A 15,659-nucleotide genomic window follows, 5' to 3' on the forward strand; every position below is an offset into this window, starting at 1 on the left:
ACCTCTAAATGCATCTGCTGGAGATGATTGCTACTTTTACAAGCTCAATCCAAGCATTAATCCCCAATGAAAAGAAATGTTCCAGGCCAATAGGCTTATATAAATGTTCTTTCTATAAGAATGAAACAAATCTGCACTTGAGACTAACTGCTCAATTTTGCTCAATAAAACATTTTTCATAATCAACGTCCAGCGTTTATATATTCTCTGTGGTCCTCCATAAGTAGTCGGCGCTGCCTTTGACCCTGCGTGTCACCCTGCTGCTTACTGTTGACCTCGCTGATTAAAATGCGTTCGCTTTAGACTCGGATGGATTTCCCCCCCAGACTCTTTTACTGGCTTCTGCACAGCAAATCCTCTTCCCACTGAAGATAAAAACGGGTTAACGTCACTCTGCCCGACGCCCAGCGCGCCATTCTTCAGTGGCTGGCAGAGCGGTGAGGTGACTTTTGACACCACCTCATATCTACTCCGAGACTGAGACAACAAAGCCAATCTACCTCTGGAAGTGCATGTGTGTGCACACAGTCGACAGGCATATTGTGAGAACATGTCCACTAGCGCAGCTTTGCAAAACACAAAGTCAGCGCAGCAGGGATCCTTCTATAGGAACCAGCGCTGGGGAAGTAGTTACCATGGCAGGGAGAAACCCTGCAGCGCACCGGGGACCCGCAGCCTGTTTTATAGCAGCCGCATATGATCCCAATTTACTTTAGAGTAAACAATACAACTCTAATTTAATTCTTACAGAAGTGGAAAGGTCAGACAGAGAGAAGGTAGAAGGTTTTATTTAATCATCCTTTAATTTAAGCACCAGTTATACATTAAAACACACACACACACACACACATACACACATTGGAATATCCGCTTTGAGGTTCTCAGAGCACACGCATGTAATATATTTGTCTGCAATAGCAAACTTGGTGTGACATTTTGCATCTTGTAATATGAGCGTGTCCTAAGAGGAGCTGACAAGAGCTCAAGGGCAGATGTATGGTAACTGCAGCACAGAGAGCACACAGCGGGGGGGCCCGTGGGACCTCCACAGCCGCTGTCCTGGGCTTTCCATCCCCTCCTCTGACCCCTGTTGCTACGGGAGAGGCTGGGTGGATCACAACAACACGTCCCTCTTGATTAAAACCTTGGATAAGTGACTTGGTTAAAGAGTCGCCGCCATCTAAGGTCGAAATGCAGACTCGAAAACAAACTAAAATAAATAAAGATGGTCACCGCTGGCTACAACTTGATTATCCTCTAATGAGTGCTACATGATCTGCATACTTAAAAACAAATACTACAGTCAGATCAAGCAGTGAAGTAGATAGTTGGGCATTCAAAGTAGATCAGTGACAAAAAGTGCTTAATCCTTGGGCTGATGCTGGAAAATCCCTTATGAAGTGGTTGAGCATGTCCACACTGTGTCCTCGGTTACACCAGTCAGACGACAGAAATGCAGCTGAGGTGGGATCTGAAAATAAAGGTTTTAGCCGCTCTGAAGCAATTCACAACAAGCCAGGCCTGACAATCTTCCAAACACACTCCAGCAGAGTGACAAAGGCACACAGGGCTGCCAGGCTGATTTTGGCGGCGAGCAGGTCGCTAAGCTCCGTTGACAAAGCCAGCAGAGGACCCGCGAGGCCTCGCCGATGAGAGTGCGACGCCGGGCCACCGAAGGGTAATGCACCTGAGCGGTGTTCTACCCGCAGAGCCGCAACCCCCAACCCCCAGCCCAGCTACTGGTCATCATCACCCACACACCTCTGGAATCAATAAAAGATGCTCCTCCGTTGCCTTGAATCTATGTTGCACACGAAGGACGCATCCAAGCTAAAAAAAACTGAAATTAAATTATTGATGCTTCTCCTACACAGGGATGGTCACGTGAGCATTGTAATAATGAAACATTCAGTGGACATTGGAAGGGTTTTGCTGTACAGATGCACTCATAAAACTTTTAGACCACTTATTGGTTTCAGATCAGTCAATCTTTACATTTTATATAAAGTGACACAGTGTCAAAGCTCTGAATACCAGATCTTCATCACAGTGTGGTAAAGCGGAGGTGGGCCTCCTCCACTAACGTTCATATCCTAACTACATTTAATTGATTGCTACAAATGAAAAAAACATTTGAGAAGCTTGGACGAGAGAATGTTTGGTATTTTAGTTTGAATAATTACTGAACAATCAATTTATAATACGTATTTTATTAGAATACACCCTTTGGCATATATCCCAGTTAAGACTAATAATCAGTTACCAAGGAAATATTCAGCAGATTGAATAATAAATATTATTTCGAACCGAGATATGACGGATTATTGTCTTCGAGGACGAGGCACTTAAATCCAATTTCAACAGCAGTTTGAGCCACTAAAACAACCGGAGCGAGGCGCCGCCGCTTGACAGCGAGCACAACGTCGAACATCTGTCACAGCAGTACAAGGAATACCGCGTGCGACGAGACGCCATCGGGACGGCGAGCCCGAGAAGGAACATGTTAACATTTTTCAGAAAGGCTTTCCACCTTCCCAAAACAAACTGCTCGCCAGCACTAAAAATCCTCCAAAACCGTCAACTAAAATGGATGTTTTCTGCTGTGTTCCCCTGAGGCAACTCATTTTAAAAAATGTGAATGTTAGTGTTTATTTATTGACTTAATGTACTTTGTGTTTATATAATTATGACAAACATTTCCATTCTTCCACAGTGTTTTATTATACACGCACCTCGCCTGAATTAAACAGCACCTCCTTGCAGTTTTGAAATATAATATTGTGCTTTTTAGGCTGCAGGGCCAAACTATTTAATGATTGATGATTGAACAATTGCACTACTTAATCAGAGCTTATCCAGGCTGAATATAGCTTGAATTTTCCTGCTGTATTCCCCTGTTGGATTAGCAGCGATCACATGGTGCATCTTAAACAAAAGTACTTTTGTCAAACAAATTGCATACAAGCAAATGTAGGAATAATGTTGTATTCTCAGTAAGTATTGATGAATAAGATACGTTTGTAATGATGTCTATACAGGACTTTAGTACTTGAAATTATTATTCGATTTTGAACCGGGTCGGCCTCTGACTTACTCATCCAAACTTTCATTGTCAGCCAATTAATCCTGTGAATATCGCAAAGTGTCCCGTGCATCATAACCGGCTTGTTTGTGCTCGGATTCTATGGCACAAATGCTAAGTGGAATCTACAGGTCAGACACAGCGTTGCTTCGCCTAAAACACCCGCTCACTCTGTGGCTATTGGCTCCGTCCTGTCCGTCAACACACCGCCCTGCTCTCCGTCCAGCCTCCCCTCCAGTGTTCTTATCTGTCAGGAAGTGACGGTGTAGTTCACAGACACTCACTCGCACTCACATCCCGTCGGCACCTGCAGGCCAGAAAAACCATTGGCTCTAATCTTGTATCTCTCAGCTGTTGCCACGGTGAGTAGGTTTCCAGCACCAACCAAGAGCTTTATCTCTGACCTGCAGGGAGAAACCTGGGAGACCCCATCTCATGTGCACACAAACACGCCGCACACCTGCACTCAAATCGCATGCAAAAGTACACCACACATTCTCTCATACACACACACACACACACACTGTCAGGTTCTTGTGTGGTGTTTTTTTCTGGCACAAGCAGATGTAGCTGTGAAAATGTGTAAACATGCAGGTATACACTATTATCTTTAAATACATCCAAACTAATGTGTTGAGCAGTGTCAGACCTGCATAATCCATCCGTCTCTCTCTCACACACACACACACACACACACACACACACACACACGTAAGCAGAAATGGTTAAGATGACAAGTAGTTCAAGCTATCTTCAAGACTGAGATAGGACCAGAATATTCTTTATCACTTGACGGCACAGCGCTTCATTTTAGAGACTTTTTTTTATAGTGTGGCCTGAAAGGTTTATCAGAAGACTCCGCTGCTGTCGTGCACTCCACTGAAATAAGGACGACGTCACAAAAATACAGAGAACTTACTAAACATGTCCAGTTTTTAAATCTTTTTCTAGTAAATTTCAGCTCTGTGCAGGAAAAAAATGGCTTTTAATGACAAACGCGATAAACACGACGGTGACTTTAAAGTGCCAAAATGGAAATGAGGAATAAAACTTTTGCGAATGAAAATGCAGCTCAGTAGAGCTCAGCAAATTTGCATTTAATCAATGTGGAAAAAGGTTTTAATGCAAAGTTAGTTGCAGAAACGTTGTGTGTCCACACACACACACACACACACACACACACACACACACACCAAGAACTCATCACTCCAAAGACATTTCATTGAGCGATCCATCTTAATCAGCTGGCCCATCAGAGACAATATATCCTCCCCTCCATCTCCCTCTCCTTCTCTGGGCGGAGTGATTGAGGGGTGTAAAGAGGAGGATGTTTCTGCCCCCCCCACCCCCCACTCCTCCCCCTCCACAATGCCCCCCCTCCTCACCAGGACGGCTCTTAAGTGCTTGTGGGTTTTTATGTTTGTAGTGTTTTATAGGAGTGGGCAGTAGCCAGGGGCTGTAAAAGTGTGGAAGGAGGGAGGGGCGGGGGGTGGGGTCGTAGGAAGGGGAGGAGAAGAGGAGGGGAAGGGGGAGGAGTGGAGAGTTACTGTAAATCCGATCTTTATTGAGAGCGACACAAACGACAAACAGCGGCCGACCAGCCTCCCTCCTCTCGACCTGATCCATCAGTGTTGACGCAAGGAAGGAAGGAAGGAAGGAAGGAAGGAAGCAGCACATTACTTTTACGTTTTCCACCTGTTCATCCTCCGAGGCTGTCGCCATCTACGTCGGCGTAGACGTAGAGACACGCCTACCAGTCTGCTAGTAGGGCGTTTGATTGGCTCCAGTTGGACCCAAATTGAATGTTTGCTGCTTTTTGATTTTTTGCGATCTCCCATAGCAGCGAGACAAAAAAAACCCACACAACACTCCCCTCCACATGTCAGAAACCACAGGCGCCAATTTTGCCGGTTCTGCTTCGCTGTGAGATATGCAACAAGAAAAAAAGCTTTCAAGCTATTTTGCAAATCGACGCTACTAACTTTCTCCTTTCTGATTGTTCCCTTTTCCCTCGATGTCGGTTTGCTTCTCTCTTTAATTCGGATGCCTTTTCTTTTAAAGAGCGACTTACATCGCCGAAAGCCTCTTAGTCGCTCCGTTAGTCACCGACTGGAAAGGTCACCGCCTAAGTCGACACGATGACTACAGAGACAGTCAGCTGGGCAGCGGGTCGGTCACACAGAAGAGGATGAACGGACTGCTGACCGAAAGTCCCCGTTGCGTGGACCGTGTACCTGCTTGTTGCCATGGCAATGCAGATTTATGTACCAGCCCGTGTCCCCTCCATGCCTCTCTCTTATCTTGCTCTTTTCACTCCTCCAGACTCTCCCCTCGCTTGTTGTGAGTCAGTGTGTCCCCGTCCCGCTCCGTCATGTTTCATCTGCCGCTGTTGTGTTTTTTCAGTCTCCCTCCCTCCCTCCCTCCTTCCATCCTTCCCTCCCTCCCTCCTTCACCTTGCCTCGTCCTCTCTGCTAAACGACACTTTACTAGCCGTTTCCTCTAGTTAATTCTGTGCTACTTTGCATCGTGCGACTCTGTGAAAAGCTCTCGTAAAACACACAGTCGCCACTACGGACACACAAGAGACAAATTACAACACTCAGTGTGCACACACACACACACACACACACATAATTACGTAAACATTCACAGGCAGATGCTTGAAAACTCAAACACACACAAACAGCGATGCCACATATGAGAGTGAAACATCCTCATATCCAGCGGATGCTGGCACAGCGCACACCTGCTGACATCAGTTGCCATTAAAGATCTGTCATTATCTGCTAAAGGCTGATCATCAAGCATCGTTTAGGCGTGCTGGCCTGCCTCAATCTCCACCAATGCACCATCTGTGCCAACACGCCACTTCAATTTCCCCCAAATGCACAAACAGCCATGTGGGAAAAGGACTTCAGTGAATGAGCTGGGATTCGGCTCCATCTAGTGGTCACTGCAAAAACGCTCTTATCCCAACTGGTTGGCACTGGGAGCGTCTTACTGACCAAATAGCCAACTTAATAAATGTGAACATGTGACTTGTTTAATCAAAACGAGTTAGGTCAGACTACTACAGTAGATCTCCTGATATTAATTAATCATTAATACTGGAGCTGGTACTGGCTGTTTATTGTGATTCAATGTAATTAATGATACAACTGGGTAATCTACAGAGCTTTCTGAATAATTACAGCTTAGTATTGATAGATATTTTCCCTAAAGAAAAGTCATTTTTTTCACAATTCATTATCAAAAAAGACATGCCAAAAACAATAGTTGCAATAACATAAAATTCCTAAAATGAGAATTGTAAACAGCTCTTGATGTGTTACCCAAAAAAACCATTGTTGATCGTAACAACCAGCAGCTGATTTGAACTGGCCTTTAGAAGTCACTCGTGGTTACGTCTGGTTATTCCACACAGCTTCTTCTCAAAGCAGCGTATCCCTGATCTGTTGAGTACTGAGACTTCACATGAAAGCCACCTCTGCTTGCAGCTAACTTTTCCTACTTTTGAACTTTCCGGGGAGCCAGTCAGCAATCCTTCTGATTCTAAACCCTCGCAGTGTTCTTGGATACTTGTGTACTCACTACTTCAAAGAAAGCTGCACCCTGCAAACCTGTTGGTAAACACATGAAAGCCTGTGGCGCTCCCTCCCACACAGATGAAACATCAAAACCGTAACGAGCACCAACCACCCGCACACTTCTTTTGTGCTAAATTTATTTACAACACATTAGCATCGATGCAGCAGCAGGGCCGCTGTGTTCACTTTAGCACCCACTAGTTTAGCCCGTGGTCATATTTCCCCACTGGTTGACCGTCTTCTTCACACGGGTGGGTTTCTTTTTCCCCCCCTGCTGTATACACTCTTTCTGTTACATGTGAATATAGCTTGTTGGTGACTATGCTACATGACTGATCCAAACACGGATCACCCGACTCCTTCACACCCTCACGCGTACCTGCATTGACAATAGCATCCACCTCCAACTTGGTGATGTCACCACTGTAGAGGGAGATCTTCTGGTCCAACTTTTCATTCCTCGGGTAGAGAGTTTGTTCAGAGGCGCCTAGCGATGAGACACACACACACATCCAGTCTCAGGATTGGTTGTGTTTACCTCATCGACTTGACTAAGGGATATGTCTCGTGGTTTGCTCTTATACCGTGCGTACCATACCAATTGTTATAACTTTTTATTAACCAAACACTTGTTATGGGTATAAGAGGACACGATGGACAGTAATACTTTTATAGTGTAAAAAGCCCACTGTTTTCAGTGCATTTCTCGGGTAATACGGGGACTTAACAGGTTGGAAGGAGAGGGACACAAAAAAGACATTTGGAAACACTTTAGTTGGAAGAAATTACAATATGTGGATGATAATATGTGGTAATCTTATGATGATGTAACAGTACATCTAATGTTAGTATGTTCATTTTCTGCTTGTTTGCTCAATCAAAATTAAACTAACGCACAATCAACCGATTAAGCTTACGTTACAAATCAATATACTACATTTTGCATGCAAGCTGTTTCCGGATCGGTTTAATAAAGCTCATAACTTTGGCTAAATATTCTACAGTCAAAGTCTTTCTGTGTTGCTGCATCTCTGTGGTGAAGTCCCAGCAGCGCTACCACCCAAATGAACCTGACAGTGACATTGACTGACGGTGGGCGTCTGACCTGCAGGAGGAGTCCACAGCGAGACGTCTTTCAGTGGCACGAAGTCAGACGTCCTGTAGTGCTGACGCCTGTCCATCACAGACAGGGACAACAAGTACTCTGACAGAGACGATGGAGAAAGAGGACAGAAAGTAAATGTGGTAGCCAGATGAAGAAAAATCTATTTTTATATGTATTCATTCTAAGGAACAGAGAAACGTGGTACTTTTGGCACATCCGAATAAAGAAAGACAAAATAACATTCTCTGAATGAAAAGTTTAATTTCTGTATAACTTTGCAATGTGTTGTGTGCAATGAGACTACAGTACACTGAGGGTACTAAATGGTCTGTGCAGCTTTATAATTAAAATGTATTGTATACAGCAGCCCACATGCACATATATAGTGCGTGCAGGGACGGAATTTTGATTTCAGAAGTGGGGGAGGACACAAGTATTTCCAATAAAACTAACTTTTTCAGTTGACTGTGTTTTCTAGTAGTTCTTCTAGTTTTCTATTGCTACTTTTAAGTTTACTGTTCCCTTTTTGGTTTGACTGGTTGTAAAGCATGTAGCAAAACATTATCACCCAATTCTGTGTTTCACCTTGTTACGTTTACCTATTTATGAGCAATAAAACTCAGACACTTTACAAGTCTGTTGGTGAGGACATGCAGCCAGCAGCCAGCTGCTGGGTGTTGCAGGATGGGTGTAACGCATTTCTTTGGTAACATACACTTGGACTTCTAAAGAAGTCTCTTATTTCCACTTTTCTTTTTTTAGACATCCCGGCTACGCCGAATGCAAACACACACACACACACACACACACCGATTCTAACGTTATTATCGAGGCTTATTACTTTATTATTACCTTCAAGGCTAGGAGCTTGTGTGTGGGAGAAAAAAAAACGTTGGCTGAGTGCATGTAGGATTACTTTCATGTCACATATGTTTGGACTCGGTGCTTTGCTGAGATACTTGTTAAGCTTTAAGAGCAAACAGGGTCACCAGTTTGTAGTAGTCTTGTGTTCAGTGAGGTAAGTTGGTCTATAATCGATCAACAGTTGACCACGTGTTTAGTTTGTGACAATGAACACCGTAAAGTCACATTTGAACCGTCTCACCCTTGGTTTTCCTCCAGTCTCCGTCAGCGGAGTTCAGGTCAACCTTGCGGGCCGTCGCGGTAACTTTTCCGGCGTGAAGAGACCGCACAAGCGCGACCGTGCTGGCTCCGAGGACGGCGGCGGCCCCGAAGGCTACTCTGCCCGGCCAGCCTCTCCTCCCCGGGGAGAGGGCAGGGGGACCACCGTCACCGGGGCTGGACCGCTCCGCTCGGAGGGCAGCTTTAACATGCCCGCGGACGGGACCTGTCGCGGGCCTCGCTCCCAGCTGGAGGCTTCCGGGAGTTAAACCGTGTTTGAACCGGTCACAGCGGTCCGCACGGACCCGAGACAGCGCGGCTCTGACGTGGGAAAAGAGAGACGACATTCGTAGCGCCATGTCGGAATTACGCTCGGAGGGGGGAGGGAGGGTCGCGTTTTCGTGGTACTAAAGCCTCTCGGGGGGGGGGGTCAGTGTCAGTAAAACGCGTGGGTTCAATTTCGTTTTCGCTACGAACACCGCGCGCTAATGATGAACGTTTGTTGGCTCACGTGCCATTTTTGTGTTTGAACGTTCACGGGCGGAATGTACCATTTACGAGGGGTGCCCGGAAGCGATACACGTGTGCCAATGAATAGATACACGCGCAAATAAGCATTAGTGAGCAGCCTAGTGACGATAAATAGGGATTAATATTCTTTCCAGTGAAAAGGCTGTGCTCCAATTTGACCAGCGTTGCTTTATTTTTAAATCAGAGACCTGGTGTAAACCCGGACTCTGACAACATGGGAAAGACGAACACCACAAGCCGAAGTCTACTTCAAGACTGCTGGAAATAGTGGAACTATAAGATGAAGGCAAGATCTATGATATAGTTTGTTAAAACCCTCTCTAAGTAAAACGAACATTGAAACACCATGTTACAGCTAAGTTAGGAGTAGAATGACACCCCCCCAAACGAAGCAGTGAGCCAATCATTTGTGGTGACATCAATATGTTCTCTACTTTGCATCTTACACCTCGACTCAAGCTGGTGGAACATTTTTGGATACACCACTTATTGCTGATTTTGCAACACACAATATTATTATTCCATAGTCTGTGTTCATGCAATTTTCAGATGGAGAAAGACAAAGAAACTGTGTGGGTGTGAGAATTTGTGTGTGTGTGGTTTCTATTACTTACACCACCTGTCACTCAAAGGCCCTTTTCTCATTTCCGCCTGACGGAAACTGACAAAAAAAAGGAACAAGCCTTTTGACAGAAGTGACACTAGCGGCTCGAGCACAGCTACAGAGAACCCAAGCTGCCCAGCTGGAGAGAGGAGAAACTGCTCCATTTTCATTGAAAACCAGGGTAACGTCTTCGGAGATCTGACAGAGGCACAGCGGTCCACCAAGTTTCCATCTCTCAAACCCTGACGGTATTGTCTTTTGAAGTTTGTGTGTGTTTGTGTGTGATAGGAGGGAAGCGAGAGCAAGGCCACGGGGAGAGAGAGCGTTGAGGCAACATGTGTATGTGTGACACTTTTTACTGGGTCACACCACACAAAAAATAGATTGTAAGAAGTGAACTGATCACAGATCAGCACTGAGATTCAGCTAGTTTAGGCCTCCCACAAAGGTAACGCCGTGTTCAGACATTGTTATTGCATTGTCTGTAATACAAGTCTTTGCAAATAGAGACACATTGGGCAGAGACACATGCCAATCCCTGAACTCTGGCTCACATTTTCACACACATGCAGTGCGTCGGCATTGGATGAGCATCTTCTTTGGGGCGGGTCAGAAAAGCGGAAGTGTGTTTCACTGACGATAGTACAATTTAGAAACAGGAAGTGCTCATCAAACTCGACGTATTACCAGAATCATCTTACCCATTCAAAGTGTGTGTCTCCGTGTTACTCAGTATCATGTGATAATGAACCACGAGTTAAAGTTTTGTTGTTTTCTCACAGTTGATGGCTGAACTATGATAATTTATAGTCTCCCGTTTTGTATCTGAAAAATTCTGTTACATAGCATGATTTGTATTGTCAAAACCTCTTTCACCTATTTTGAGAGTGTATTGCAGTTGCAGTACAATTCTGTAATTTTCACTGCAGGCTTGTTAATGCAGAAGGCATTGATATGTATTTCTGTGATAGTCTTTCTTATCTTAGGCATGGGATGTTATACTGAAATGTGATGGTCTCATTTTAGAAATAGTTCGAGCAGGCTATTTGATTTCTAAATTGGGACATAAACAACCCTATAATACTAATCTCTATGCACAATTATTGAGTTTATTATAATACACCTCAATATTTGTCACCACTGTGTTCTAAAAAACAAATGAAAGAGTAAGCTCACTGATTAATTATAAGTCTCGTTCATCTTCTTCTTTTCCATCACTGGTTTGCCTGAGCGTCAAACAAAAAGTTTGTCACACCTAATACATAATTTAAAGAGCATTTGTTAAGCAGCAATTTACTATGTTACTAATCTAACTTCTTTGTCTTTATCCCATGTTTGGCTTTGCTACTTTCTTTTCCCGTATGTCAGACATTCTTCAATCAGTATGGCGTCGTGGGACCTTGCAGTCACAGTGGAGGACCTCGGGTCGGACGCGCCGGCTGTCACTCTCAGCGTGGCCTCTGATCTTCACGTCGGAGGGGTCATCCTGAAGCTGGTGGAGAAGACACGTGGGTCACTGTCTGTTTCTCTCACTCTCACACACAGACTAAATATACTTCCACAATTAGTTTTTCAGAAACAGTGTATAGGTAACACTTTAACATGACTTCTTGAATAAATTAAATAATTATTACAACAAACAAGTAACACAGTTGTGTTAGAAAAAGGCAAAGTTACCGTGGTTACTTCTGTTGTGGTTATCGTAGACCCCTATGAAATCAATTTAATTCATCATTCTCTCTATACTGGAAGTGATTGATTTGGTTGTCATGTTCCTTATTGTTGTTGATGTTATGATTAAATTAAGAAAATTACTCAAAAATGTTTTATTGCACAATAGCGCAGTCGCCATCTAAGTGAGCAGCCTTCATTTTGTCTGGTCTACTTTACAGTCTGTACGAGCAGAGTATTATCTGCTCGTGCTTCTCGCTTGTTTGTGTGTGTGTGTGTGGAGTTGGAGGAGCTCAGCACTACAGAGTGTGAGATGGAGGACTACATGGAGGACAACCTGTCCACTACATAGATACAAATGGCTTTTTCTAAGCTAATTAAAGTAATTAAATTCTTAAGTATCTGCTTATTGTACACTTTCACTGATTGAAATATAGCTTTGAATATTTGAATCCATTACTGCCAGTTAATCCTGTTAAATCTTAGAGCTAATCTTTTCAATATTGGCCTTGATGGGTTTTAAACACACAATTATCTGATATAATCTCACAATGTGCAAGGGTGGTCCCTCACAACAGCAGCAGGAGCAGGTAAATTATGGACAGTTATTTAAGTTGGTTAGTTCACTTTCAATTACAATTTTCTGTGGTTCAGAGACCACATTGGACTTCTTGGTGTTAGATAGATATTATCAAAGGGAAGAAGACAACCACAGATCATTCCACAAAAATCTAAACTCAAGAGAGTTTTGAGTTTCCGTCTTTTCAGTTTATTATCTGTTCTGTGTGTCTCTTTAGAGATAAAACGGGACTGGTCCGACCATGCAATATGGTGGGAGCAGAAGCAGCAGTGGCTTCTGCGAACTGCCTGGACTCTGGAGAAATATGGCATCCACGCAGACGCCCGGCTGCTGTTTATGCCCCAACATAAGCCCCTAAAGCTGGGTCTGCCCAATGGGAAAACACTGAGGCTCAAAGCCTGCTTCTCAAGGCCTGTCTTCCAGACAGTGATGGGTATCTGCAAAATTCTGGGTGAGACAAGGCTTCTTTACCTTATCTTTCTGCTTTCCTTAAGTCTTCCATTTATTGATTGGTTTCGCATGAATGCATTGCCTCTTTTGGCTATTTCTTGATTCAACCCCACATGTTTTCTTCTGTCAATACATTGTTTTGTTTTCTCACACCTTGCTTTACATTCTTTGTTCTATTATTTGTTTCCAATATTTCTTGGTATTCATTTTATCTTGATTATGTGATTTGAACACACACACTTTGGATCTAGAGGCAGACAAACCACCGATGGGCTAGACAATCTTAATTAACATTCTACTGAACTGGTGAAGAACGCAGGACTACAATAATAAATACTAAATCAAATTGCAAAAAATAAAATCGCATGTAATTCAATGGCTAGACTTTGACCAACCACACCTCGTTCCACACACAGCTCAACTGTGAACACACAGGTGGATTGATTAATTTGAGTGTTAACAGTCAAAATCCACCTGATCTGCAGGACTACGATAACCTCTATTACAAAATTCCATATCACTCAAGGAATTCGATGACTAACGACACCTTGTTTCAAACTCATGTTATCGGCTTGATTGTTAACAACAACCCGGATGTAATGCGAACACGCATCCTTCTGATCTGGAGTCAGAAGTCTGAAAAAACAGTGATCCAAACAAGTGAAAGATGCGGGGCTGTGATAATCACTATTACAAAATTGCAAGGAAAGCGATAGCTGGATTTTGACCAACGACACTTCATTTCACACAGCTTGGCGATTGACTTCATTATGACCCTGACGTGATTTGAACACGCAGCCTTCTGATCTGGAGTCAGACGCACTACCGTTGCGCCACAGAGTCTGAGAAGCCTGTTATCCAAACAAGGGAAAGATGCGGGGCCGTGATAATCACTATTACAAAATTGCAAGAAGAGCGATAGCTGGATTTTGACCAACGACACCTCGTTTCACACAGCTTGGCTATTAACTTCATTATGACCCTGACGTGATTTGAACACGCAGCCTTCTGATCTGGAGTCAGACGCGCTACCTTTGCGCCACAGAGTCTGAGAAGTCTGTCATCCAAACAAGGCAAAGATGCGGGGCTGTGATAATCACTATTACAAAATTGCAAGAAGAGCGATAGCTGGATTTTGACCAACGACACCTTGTTTCACACAGCTTGGCTATTAACTTCATTATGACCCTGACGTGATTTGAACACGCAGCCTTCTGATCTGGAGTCAGACGCACTACCTTTGCGCCACAGAGTCTGAGACGTCCGTCATCGAAACAAGGCAAAGATGCGGGGCTGTGATAATCACTATTACAAAATTGCAAGAAGAGCGATAGCTGGATTTTGACCAACGACACCTCGTTTCACACAGCTTGGCGATTGACTTCATTATGACCCTGACGTGATTTGAACACGCAGCCTTCTGATCTGGAGTCAGACGCGCTACCGTTGCGCCACAGAGTCTGAGAAGTCCGTCATCCAAACAAGGCAAAGATGCGGGGCTGTGATAATCACTATTACAAAATTGCAAGAAGAGCGATAGCTGGATTTTGACCAACGACACCTCGTTTCACACAGCTTGGCAATTGACTAAATTGTCAATAATGACCCTGACGTGATTTGAACACGCAGCCTTCTGATCTGGAGTCAGACGCGCTACCGTTGCGCCACAAAGTCTGAAAAGTCCATTATCCAAACAAGGGAAAGATGCGGGGCTGTGATAATCATTATTACAAAAGTGCAAGAAAAGCGATAGCTGGATTTTGACCAACGACGTCTCGTTTCACACAGCTTGGCGATCGACTTCATTATGACCCTGACGTGATTTGAACACGCAGCCTTCTGATCTGGAGTCAGACGCGCTACCGTTGCGCCACAGAGTCTGAGAAGACAGTCAACCAAACTAGGGAAAGATGCGGGACTGTGATAATCACTATTACAAAATTGCAAGAAGAGCGATAGCTGGATTTGGACCAACGACACCTCGTTTCACACACCATGGCTATTGACTTCATTATGACCCTGACGTGATTTGAACACGCAGCCTTCTGATCTGGAGTCAGACGCGCTACCGTTGCGCCACAGAGTCTGAGAAGTCTGTCATCCAAACAAGGCAAAGATGCGGGGCTGTGATAATCACTATTACAAAATTGCAAGAAGAGCGATAGCTGGATTTGGACCAACGACACCTCGTTTCACACACCTTGGCAATTGACTAAATTGTCAATAATGACCCTGACGTGATTTGAACACGCAGCCTTCTGATCTGGAGTCAGACGCGCTAACGTTGCGCCACAGAGTCTGAGAAGTCCGTCATCCAAACAAGGCAAAGATGCGGGGCTGTGATAATCACTATTACAAAATTGCAAGAAGAGCGATAGCTGGATTTTGACCAACGACACCTCGTTTCACACAGCTTGGCAATTGACTAAATTGTCAATAATGACCCTGACGTGATTTGAACACGCAGCCTTCTGATCAGGAGTCAGACGCGCTACCGTTGCGCCACAAAGTCTGAGAAGTCCGTTATCCAAACAAGGGAAAGATGCGGGGCTGTGATAATCATTATTACAAAAGTGCAAGAAAAGCAATAGCTGGATTTTGACCAACGACGTCTCGTTTCACACAGCTTGGCGATCGACTTCATTATGACCCTGACGTGATTTGAACACGCAGCCTTCTGATCTGGAGTCAGACGCGCTACCGTTGCGCCACAGAGTCTGAGAAGACAGTCAACCAAACTAGGGAAAGATGCGGGGCTGTGATAATCACTATTACAAAATTGCAAGAAGAGCGATAGCTGGATTTTGACCAACGACACCTCGTTTCACACACCTTGGCTATTGACTTCATTATGACCCTGACGTGATTTGAACACGCAGCCTTCTGATCTGGAGTCAGACGCGCTACCGTTGCGCCACAGAGTCTGA

The 15,659-nt window shown here is 44.3% G+C and overlaps 2 protein-coding genes and 11 non-coding genes across 18 annotated transcripts in view; 1 reads left to right on the plus strand and 12 right to left on the minus strand.

Moving 5' to 3' along the window:
• Window positions 1-9,262, minus strand: part of macrod1 (mono-ADP ribosylhydrolase 1) — an 81,246-nt gene extending 71,984 nt beyond the window's left edge. For 3 of the 6 annotated variants that reach the window (XM_078100564.1, XM_040175418.2, XM_040175416.2), the window contains exons 1-3: window positions 8,880-9,255; window positions 7,775-7,873; window positions 7,049-7,156 (exon numbers count right to left, since the gene is read on the minus strand). In XM_078100564.1, coding sequence (XP_077956690.1) covers window positions 7,049-7,156; window positions 7,775-7,873; window positions 8,880-9,255 — 583 coding nt within the window. Of the gene's footprint in view, window positions 1-7,048; window positions 7,157-7,774; window positions 7,874-8,879 lie in introns of all 6 variants that reach the window. The other 3 variants (XM_078100566.1, XM_078100565.1, XM_040175415.2) reach the window with 2 other exon arrangements.
• A 180-nt stretch (window positions 9,263-9,442) lies between these two features.
• fermt3b (FERM domain containing kindlin 3b) overlaps window positions 9,443-15,659 on the plus strand; it is a 38,208-nt gene continuing 31,991 nt past the window's right edge. The window contains exons 1-3 of the mRNA XM_040175409.2: window positions 9,443-10,279; window positions 11,400-11,539; window positions 12,500-12,733. Of these exons, the coding sequence (XP_040031343.1) occupies window positions 11,416-11,539; window positions 12,500-12,733 (358 nt within the window). The 5' untranslated portion in view covers window positions 9,443-10,279; window positions 11,400-11,415. The remainder of the gene's footprint in view (window positions 10,280-11,399; window positions 11,540-12,499; window positions 12,734-15,659) is intronic.
• On the minus strand, window positions 13,504-13,575 carry trnaw-cca (transfer RNA tryptophan (anticodon CCA)). The gene has a single exon. It is a non-coding gene; the product is annotated as a tRNA-Trp (tRNA).
• trnaw-cca (transfer RNA tryptophan (anticodon CCA)) lies at window positions 13,710-13,781 on the minus strand. Its single transcript has one exon. It is a non-coding gene; the product is annotated as a tRNA-Trp (tRNA).
• trnaw-cca (transfer RNA tryptophan (anticodon CCA)) lies at window positions 13,916-13,987 on the minus strand. The gene has a single exon. It is a non-coding gene; the product is annotated as a tRNA-Trp (tRNA).
• trnaw-cca (transfer RNA tryptophan (anticodon CCA)) lies at window positions 14,122-14,193 on the minus strand. Its single transcript has one exon. It is a non-coding gene; the product is annotated as a tRNA-Trp (tRNA).
• Window positions 14,335-14,406, minus strand: trnaw-cca (transfer RNA tryptophan (anticodon CCA)). The gene has a single exon. It is a non-coding gene; the product is annotated as a tRNA-Trp (tRNA).
• Window positions 14,541-14,612, minus strand: trnaw-cca (transfer RNA tryptophan (anticodon CCA)). The gene has a single exon. It is a non-coding gene; the product is annotated as a tRNA-Trp (tRNA).
• trnaw-cca (transfer RNA tryptophan (anticodon CCA)) lies at window positions 14,747-14,818 on the minus strand. Its single transcript has one exon. It is a non-coding gene; the product is annotated as a tRNA-Trp (tRNA).
• trnaw-cca (transfer RNA tryptophan (anticodon CCA)) lies at window positions 14,960-15,031 on the minus strand. The gene has a single exon. It is a non-coding gene; the product is annotated as a tRNA-Trp (tRNA).
• trnaw-cca (transfer RNA tryptophan (anticodon CCA)) lies at window positions 15,173-15,244 on the minus strand. The gene has a single exon. It is a non-coding gene; the product is annotated as a tRNA-Arg (tRNA).
• trnaw-cca (transfer RNA tryptophan (anticodon CCA)) lies at window positions 15,379-15,450 on the minus strand. Its single transcript has one exon. It is a non-coding gene; the product is annotated as a tRNA-Trp (tRNA).
• Window positions 15,585-15,656, minus strand: trnaw-cca (transfer RNA tryptophan (anticodon CCA)). Its single transcript has one exon. It is a non-coding gene; the product is annotated as a tRNA-Trp (tRNA).

This window comes from Gasterosteus aculeatus, chromosome 4, assembly GCF_964276395.1.
Source record: "Gasterosteus aculeatus chromosome 4, fGasAcu3.hap1.1, whole genome shotgun sequence".
NCBI classification, from domain to species: Eukaryota; Metazoa; Chordata; class Actinopteri; order Perciformes; family Gasterosteidae; genus Gasterosteus; species Gasterosteus aculeatus.